Below are 9,147 nucleotides of genomic sequence, written 5' to 3'. Positions count from 1 at the left end.
GAGAAATTTTTCGGTTGTCACGTGACAGATCGGCCGGACTCTACTGACGAGTGAATGTTTGAATCTCCAGTGACTGACGAAGGAATGTTTGAGTCTCCAGTGACTGATGAGGGAATGTTTGAATCTCCAGTGACTGACGAGTGAATGTTTGAATCTACAGTGACTGACGAGTGAATGTTTGAATCTCCAGTGACTGACGAGGGAATGTTTGAATCTCCAGTGACTGACGAGGGAATGTTTGAATCTCCAGTGACTGACGAGGGAATGTTTGAATCTCCAGTGACTGACGAGTGAATGTTTGAATCTACAGTGACTGACGAGTGAATGTTTGAATCTCCAGTGACTGACGATTGAATGTTTGAATCTCCAGTGACTGACGAGTGAATGTTTGAATCTCCAGTGACTGACGAGTGAATGTTTGAATCTCCAGTGACTGACGAGGGAATGTTTGAATCTCCAGTGACTGACGAGGGAATGTTTAAATCTCCAGTGACTGACGAGGGAATGTTTGAATCTCCAGTGACTGACGAGTGAATGTTTGAATCTACAGTGACTGACGAGTGAATGTTTGAATCTCCAGTGATGAGGCTGAACACCGCACACCAAACTGATCACACAACCAAACAACTGATGTCAAGCTGATGATACATCTTTAAATATCCCATGTTTTATTACAAAAAGCAGATTCATTATGAAGCAACAGACTCATATTTTCATTAGACCAGAATACAGGAGCGAATAATACAATAAAAAAACTGTAAATCATCTTCCTTGCATTGCTTACAAAAATAAAAAAATGAGAGGCCTTCTTTTGGTTTAAAGCATTACATTCACACAGAAAGCAGCTCTGGCTGATGTAGTGACGTCTCAATAAAGTGATGTGTGTAAATCAGATGAAGTCTGTGAGCGTCAGTGGAAGCCGATGCGCAGCGCTCTGTTCTTCACCATGGTGAACTTGCAGACGAACACGCGTGCGCAGGCCGGGTCTGCGTGATACTGGTATGTTCTGGAGACGGTGGGCGGCGGATCCGCGGGAGTGATGGGCTGCTGGTGACGTGACGACTGAGACGGAGACAGAAACTGAGACGCTCCGGTGACGAACTCCACCAGCCGACTGTACTGCAGCTCCGAGAGACGCTCGCGAGACCCGTCGGCCTGAGACACAGACATTATCAATAAACATTTTATTATTTATATATAATATATTTTTGCTTTGGCAACATTGTGATACACAGTCAAGCACAATTGAAATTGACAGAGAGAGAGAGAGACATAGAGATAAACTCTTTCAGAAGATGTATAATAACAGTGAAAACATGGAGTGCTGGAAAGTTCGGTCAATGGCGTGGAAAGAGTGAATTTCAAGATACATTTTTAAATCAAATGTTGTATCTGTTATTCTGCTATTCTATATAGTTTTGTTAAAGTACACGTACTGCATTAGATTAAAGTGGGAAGGGTCAGAGCACTTGCATAATGTTGTCCTATTGTTAGTTTCACTGCTTCTGTCATTGGATAAAGCACCTACTAAATTAATAAATGTAAAATGCAAATGTAATAATAAAATAAAAATTAAAAAAATAAAATCTGATTCAAAATATTTTTTCTCCATTGGTTTGGCTCATTTCTTGAAACAGAAATTACATTGACAAAACAACATGGACAAACCTCCAAACTACTTGGCAATAATTGTTCACAACAGAATTGAATTTCTCAATCAGTTCATCAAATTGCAAATGCCTAAGTACATGTCTCAATGTCTCAGTACATCTTTGCAAATGATTAAGTACAGGTAGCCTACATTTAGCACAATTTCCAAGTGAATAGATCTTGTTGATCTAAACTGATTGTTGATTCTCAGTCTAATGGTTGTTCACTCCAAAACGTGTCAGCGTCATTTCATTGTATAAGTCATCACATGCACAATAGTCTGTTCAATTGTCAAAATTAGTCAACAACATAATACCATGAATACCATAGATATGAATCCCTTGGAACATTTGAAACATTTATTACAGCAATTGACAGGACTTGTCAAACGAAGGAGGATCTAACTAATGTAAATCTGTCTAATACTGTGGGTTTTACTGTAACATTTCAGTAAGTCTAGTCATTGATGATTTCCCCGTCCCCTTTCTGTCAGATACCCCCTGTAGTACGTCTGCATAGGGGTCCATGTACCCCAGGTTTGGAGCCACTGGAGTAGTGGCCAGCAGAATATTGAACTTGTGGAGAACATTCCTGTGTATTTGGAGGTGTGTCCATGTTGTTTTGAGAATGTATTTTCTTTGGAAGTTACTTTATGTGTGTGAATGATAATGGTTAAATTCCTTGGCAATATGAGTACAATGTGTGATGTCAAATCTTGGAGGCAACTCTTACCCTAAAATTCAGTTTTATACACAATAGTATTCTGTGAGCTAGACAAAACACAGTACAGTAACCATTGTCAATGAGAGACTGAGCTAAGACTGAAAGGTGGACATGAGGGATATCTCCATGTCCTCTGCCATAGTGACAAAACATCTAAACATTTTGGCTTGCAGTGCTTACACAATGCCAAAGGGACAAAGCATTTGGGGGCACTGACTGGTTAAATGAGAAGGAAATTTAGTTTTTCCACATGAGTGAACTGTTTTGGGAGAGGTATGAGCTTTTGCAGATGAACTATCCACGTTTTTTGGCAATAGCACCAAGAGTGTTGAGAACGTCCGGTCTTTTACGAGAAATGAGCCAAAGCTATTGAGAAGGATCTTTGCCATTTTTGTGGCACTGACTCTTTCTATGGGAAATGAATTTAGTTTTGAAGCATAAGTGAACATTTTTGAAAACAATGTTTTGCCATATGATCTTAGAGTTTTGAGAAAGTAATTTCTGTTTCAAGAAATGAGCCAAACCAATTGAGAAAAACTGTAATAAAAACTATAATAGTATCTCAATGATATTAAAATAACACTGTTTCATTTGGCAACATTAACAACGGTTAATTGATGCTGAAAAGTTTTAGTTTATGTTCATTGATGCATTAAATAACGTCAATAAATCAGAAAAGTTTTACCAAAAATTCTTCAGCAATTTTTCCTCTCATTTGGTGCTTATTTGTATTACTGTTGAGTTCCTGAAGAGTGCCAAAAATAAAATAGAACAAATAATATAAACTAGTATTGTGACACAAGTATGTGCAGAGATGTGTGTGTGTGTACCTCTGTGTCACTGGTCACATGGTGCTGCTGCAGTGTGAGTGTGATGCGTCCAGGCATGTGTGTGTCGTGTTCACACTGGATCTCAGTGATGGGAAATGCCTGCTGCTGCGCGTCCTCACACACACTGACCACGAACAGAACCTCTCCGCTCAGCAGGAGACAGCCGGCATGTTCCTGACCCGACCCGCTCACCATACACACATCCAGAGCCATGTGCAGCTCGGGGCGGCCCAGAGACTGCAGCATCTTCCTGCACACACACACACACACACACACGGCCTGAGTCGCAGGGCATTCTGGGGGATCACCCTCAGAATCAGGGTTTCACAAAAAGATTTAAATCATACAAATGTAAAAAAAAATTAATCATTTTACAACAATAACTATCAAAATATAACGTATTAAAAAATTATTCAATAAAAAAATATTGTCAGTCAATTATTGAAATTGAAACTAATTTTAGTTTTAGTTTTTATGTTCTACAGGGTTTACACTTTATTACTGTTGATGCATCCAGTCGTTCATAATTAGAGGATAAAGTTTATTTACCCTAACTATATTTTAAAAGCTTGACAGAAGAAAAATGTATATTCTTTACAGAAACTACCATGATTTTTAAATGAATAATTTTTTTCCATTACTTTTCAGGTCTTGACTCATAGATCAGGTTCACTTTCGAAAGGGAACTTGCACTGCGTTGATGATGCTTTGGGTTCGCATTAACCGGTATTTAAAAACACATACAATTATGGCGATCGATATGGCCCGGCGACAGCCTATGACGTCACCCCTAGAGCGACCCGGAAGAATAACAGGGGCGCTAGAGAACATGCCGAACTCTTGTTGTCACTGAGAGATAGGAGATGATGATGGGGTGCCTGTGTGTTAGTTGTGATGATGGGGTGTTGTATGATGAAGATTGTACTCCCCTTGCTTTAAAGGGCCAATAGCACTTCTGCTGAGTACACTGCCTGATGGCAATGTTAAATAAGTATCCAGGATCCAGTAGAGCGTAGAGAGTGCAGAGGTCTGTGAGCGATCATTTTACATTTACATTTAGCAGACGCTTTTATCCAAAGTGACTTACAACTGAGGACTAAACCAAGCGAGTTATCGTGACGAGGCAAAAACAACACAAGTGCTCATAATACAAAGTTCAGACATTGCACGGGGCAGCGTAAGCCAGATAAGCAGGAATTTAAAAGAAAAGGATTTTTTTGAGTTATGTTAAGTGCTCACGGAAGAGAAGAGTTTTCAGTCTTTTAAATCACTGCCACTAACTCTGGCCTCGTATCGGACGCCTGAGGCAGATACTGTCAGAGACTCTGTTCATGAAACGGACAGGTTGTTGGTCAGTAAATTAGACCAGGTCAGCCTCCCTGGTGGCATGTGGGGTTGACTTTAGTCGCTGGACTCCTTCGGGTGCCTGGCCATATTCCCTCAAAGGAACCCTCTCCACGAAGCTGCTGTTCCTGGCCCTGAGCGGCCTCGGCAGGCTTTCGTTGTATCGGAGGAGTGTTTGAGGCTCGTAGCTCGGGCGGTGGCCGTGGGGGATGCCGTCAGAGACAGCCTGTGTCAATATCGACTGCCGTGATTGAATATAAGCGTTTCAGACACCGGTTCTCGCGGAGGTGTTCCCCCATAGCGCCATCAGTGCGAGTCCCGTTCTCAGGGAACACGTCCTAACCAGTGATGTTTTATGGTCCTGGTTGTGAATGAAGCGTTGGTTTACCAGACGTATTTGACGTGGCTGTTGGAGGCGTCGGCTGATCTGGAGTCTGTCGGCGGGTGCAGCTGTTTGGGAAGCTGCCAGAGACCCGCGCCGTGCAGCAGACCTGCGACACACACACACACACGGGTCACTGCACACCAGCACATCAACACACTGTCCTCCGCGCATGTGCATGAACGCCTCATACCGTATCCCGTCTGCGACACCAGCTCAGCTGCTCCTCCGATTGGCTTGGTGAAAACTCCCACAATGCCTTTCCCCACCCCTGAGATGACGCCGCGGGCCGTGCTGCTCGCCGAGCTGGGCAGATCCAGCGTCCGTGTGAACGTCTGCATGGGCTGATCCACGATTCCTGCAACCGCGCCTACACACACACACACACACACCCTTTATTCTGTTATCGTTCTGCGGATCACTGTGAGGTTGCTGTGAATGATCTGTGTTGTATAAAGCACTCGAGAGTGTGTGTGTGTGTGTGTGTGTCTCACCCAGCAGGCTGATGCCCAGTCTGGACAGGCCTTGTCTCAGCCCGTCTCCCAGAGTCTCCGGCAGCTGCCGCCTCCACTCCTCCTGACGCATGTAATGCTCGTCGTCCAGCGACAGACGGTCCATGTTCCGCGCCAGACTCGTGGCCAGATTGGTGATGGACGTCAGAGTCCCTGTAGAGACACACACACACACACACACACACACGTGTTGGCCAGTGAGAGGCACACATTACATTTACATTTGGCAGACGCTTTTATCCAAAGCCACTTGCATTGCATTTCAAGGTACACATTTTAGATTCTCATTAGTTCTCAGTTCTTGCTTTCCCTGGGAATCGAACCCATGACCGTGGCGTTGCAAGCGCCGACGCTGTTCTGTTTGAGCTACATGTCAACATCTGCACTGAGCTGCAGATACAAAACGCAGCAGGAGAATCAAACCATGTGGGACATTTTGTAAAAACATGCGAGTAGTTCTTGCCGTAGTAGTAGCTAGCGTGTTTTGGGGAGATTAGTGGAGGGTGTGACCTCTGAAACACATGGAGATCTTCAGAGATGGATGTGCACGCATCACATGTGTCGAGACTTTTCATTCACTAACAGGTAATCTGCGCAACACAGGTTTGTTCGTTCAGTACTAACTCCCAACTTAACAGCAGATGGAGACGGTCAATATTACAGACAGAGTGAGTGTGTGTGTGTGTGTGTTTCACCTTTAGAGATGTGTTTGATGAACGAGTTGGTTCCTCTGGAGACGCCGCTGATAAAGGCTCCCGGCCCGCGAGTCAAACCCTCGTACGGCAACCGGAAGAAATCTGACACGCCATTCCCGATACTCCGAACGAGACTGGCGGGACTGCCGAGAATCTCCAGAGACCCGACGACCCAACCTACACACACACACACACACACACACACATCAGCACATGTTGGTTTATCTGAAACACAGTGACTATAGAGTGACGCATCTGAAGCTTACGGATGTTCAGTTCTCAGGTGTGTGTGTGTGAGACGCACCTGCCCTGAAGAGCGCACCGGCAGCGTAGTGCATGGCGAGTGTGTGTACGAGCTGGCGTGAGGTGGTGCAGACGGGGCCGCGCTCGAACAGCGAGAACGACAGCGGTGTGTGGTCGGAGGCAATGTAGAGCTTCAGAGACGCGTGGATGGAGAGCAGCAGCTGAAGGGGTTCGATGGAGAGCTTCTGCAGGCGCAGCGGCGTCACCAGCGCACGCATCGACTCCAGCACCTCCCGCGGGAGCCCCGCCCCATCGCCACGCACAGCCAGGGTGCATTCTGGGATGTAGGTGTGGAGGAGAGTCTTCATGTAGTAGAGGAAGGTGTCCTCCAGATACACGCGCGCCGGGCGGATGCGCAGCGAGAGCCGGTCCAGCTGTCCGGAGCCGGACACCGTGAGGCTCATAGAGAAGAAGCAGGCGTGGCAGAACTCCTGCGGGGTCAGCGCGGGGTCGCCCGGGGTCAGCGCGGGGTCGCCTGGCGGCTCCTGGCACATGATGACGGGGAAGTGGAAGCTGGCACGCTGGTACAGCTGGTTGTCCACCTGCAGGCCGCCGCAGAGCACCTGTACGGTGTGTCCGGTGTGTCCGGTGTGGTCGGGTGGAGCGTCGATGGCTGGCAGCAGGAGCAGGAGTTTAGAGACGGTGAGACGCAGCAGCTCCACTGATCCGGACCGGCTGGTGATGTCATCACAGAGCGCCACGCTCGCCTCCGTCAGCAGAACCCTGAAGGACAGCATCGGACTGGACGGCCTGCGAGAAACACACACAGTCATCCTGAAATCAAGAGACCATTCTGGTTTCCTGTTGAAGTATTGCAGTGTTTATTGTAAATGAATTATGGGTGCACATCATCATAATTGTGTTAATAATCTGATGGAGAGACTCCACACACACACGCAGCAGGAGTGTGTTGTACCTGAGGTGTGTGACGGCGTCTGCAGCGCTGCTCTCTGGCGCCAGCGTCAGTGTGATCGTGCCGCTCTGCTGGACAACATCGATGTACAAACAGCCGAAACCAGGAAGAAAAACAACCTACAAAACACACAGAGATCACGAGATCCGCTCATGAGGACTCAAACTTTATTATTTTATAGTGAGATTACAATAGGAATATTTGTTTTTTCGTTCAATGTTTTAAATTAATCCTAATAGTTATAATAAAGTTGCGAATGCCAACAAAAAAGTACAATAAACCTGGAGCTATTTTTTATTATAAATCAAATTTTATATCACAATGACAATTTTAATGAGGAAATTGACAGTATTTTCTCCTCAGGTCGTGCAGCTGTAGAGTCAGGTGGTGTGTGTGTGTGGTGGTGTGTGTGTGTGGTGTTGTGCACCTGTGTTCCAGGACAACTGATGTCAAAGGCATCAGTCCAGCCTGTTGATGTGGGCGTGTCCATGAGGCTGGCGGGCGTGTCTGAGGGAGAGGTGGGCGTGTCTGAGGGGCTGGGGGGCGTGTCCGTGATGATGCGCAGCTGCAGGGTGGGCAGCGTCTCTTTCTGTCGGCACTCAGGAAAACTGGAGGCCTGATAAAACAACTCATGATGGACAGAAGAAAGAGCAGGAACCGCCCGGCTGAACACCTCCGACCTCACAGGCTCTGAAACACACACACTTATGATCTTTAACACTGTATGTGTGTGTGTGTGAGTGTGAGTGTGTGTGTGTCTGTGTGTGGTGTGTGTGTGTTACCCCTGATGTTCTCCTTCAGTAAGAGGCTCTTGGGGCAGCGGTTGTGAATCATCATTCGTGGACACTGATCTTCACTCACTGTCAGATACGTGACGCCCAGATGCTCCTGACAGGTCAGAACCAGAGGCCTGAAGCACACACACACACACACACACACACACACACACACACACACACACACACAGATGAGTCCCTTACTGATCACAGATGAGACGCCTGGATGTGTCATTAATAAACACCAGACTCACAGAATGAATGTTTGATCTCATGCGTTTCTCATCATGTCTGATCTCACACTCAGCCGAGTGTTTAGAGTTAAAGGTAAATTATTTATTTATTAGATGAGAACATTAGTTTCATCGTTCAGCTCAATTCAGTTCTATTGTTTAGAGCTGAATTTGTCTAATTACTGATGACGTGCAATGTGAAGCTGCTTTGAAACTCTGTCGCCATCTTGAGGACTGAGGTGTGTTTGCAGCTGTAAAGTGTTTGCTGTGTTTCTGTCAGCATCATTTCTACAGCGCTTTATACAGTACAGATCTTTCAGAGAAGCTCCACAGTAATACTCAGGACAATAACAGAACCAATGATGAAACTCAGGAGATTCAGGAGTGAAGCAGCTCTACAGAAGATGGAAGAGTCATTGATCACTATAGTGTGTGTGTGTGTGTCACCTGGTGTTGAAGGGCCAGTGTGCGTGCGGCTCCACCGGCACAGGAACGCTCTGTCTGGGGAAGTCGGTTCGCACAGGAGCCGGCGGACTCCACTCGGCGCCCTCGAGGCTCAACAGAACCTGCTTGGACCTCAGCTGCTCGTCCTCTGCTGTTGGACCGACCGGAAGAACATCCCAGAACGGCACCGCAGAGATCACCTGATCCCCGGCCGATCCCGCGGGACCCAGAGAGAAGCTGGAGGAGTCTGGGACGGGACAGAGCTGACGACAGACACACGTTTCTTTTGACTGTTCACAACATTAACCTCAATATGTGTGTGTTGTGCTTGTGAGTCTGTGT

The 9,147-nt window shown here is 46.3% G+C and overlaps 1 protein-coding gene across 5 annotated transcripts in view; it reads right to left on the bottom strand.

Annotated features, from left to right (window-relative positions):
• Positions 1-633: 633 nt before the first annotated feature.
• vps13b (vacuolar protein sorting 13 homolog B) overlaps positions 634-9,147 on the bottom strand; it is a 109,583-nt gene continuing 101,069 nt past the window's right edge. For all 5 annotated transcript variants that reach the window (XM_039688871.2, XM_039688870.2, XM_039688875.2 and 2 more), the window contains exons 52-62: positions 8,809-9,068; positions 8,135-8,262; positions 7,780-8,042; positions 7,356-7,471; positions 6,441-7,189; positions 6,137-6,313; positions 5,424-5,594; positions 5,123-5,299; positions 4,936-5,038; positions 3,204-3,453; positions 634-1,155 (exon numbers count right to left, since the gene is read on the bottom strand). In XM_039688871.2, coding sequence (XP_039544805.2) covers positions 910-1,155; positions 3,204-3,453; positions 4,936-5,038; positions 5,123-5,299; positions 5,424-5,594; positions 6,137-6,313; positions 6,441-7,189; positions 7,356-7,471; positions 7,780-8,042; positions 8,135-8,262; positions 8,809-9,068 — 2,640 coding nt within the window. In that variant the 3' untranslated portion in view covers positions 634-909. The remainder of the gene's footprint in view (positions 1,156-3,203; positions 3,454-4,935; positions 5,039-5,122; positions 5,300-5,423; positions 5,595-6,136; positions 6,314-6,440; positions 7,190-7,355; positions 7,472-7,779; positions 8,043-8,134; positions 8,263-8,808; positions 9,069-9,147) is intronic.

The sequence above is a fragment of the Pimephales promelas genome, chromosome 12, assembly GCF_988280905.1.
Source record: "Pimephales promelas chromosome 12, fPimPro1.hap1.1, whole genome shotgun sequence".
Lineage (NCBI taxonomy): Eukaryota > Metazoa > Chordata > Actinopteri > Cypriniformes > Leuciscidae > Pimephales > Pimephales promelas.
This window is presented reverse-complemented; position numbering and strand designations above follow the sequence as displayed.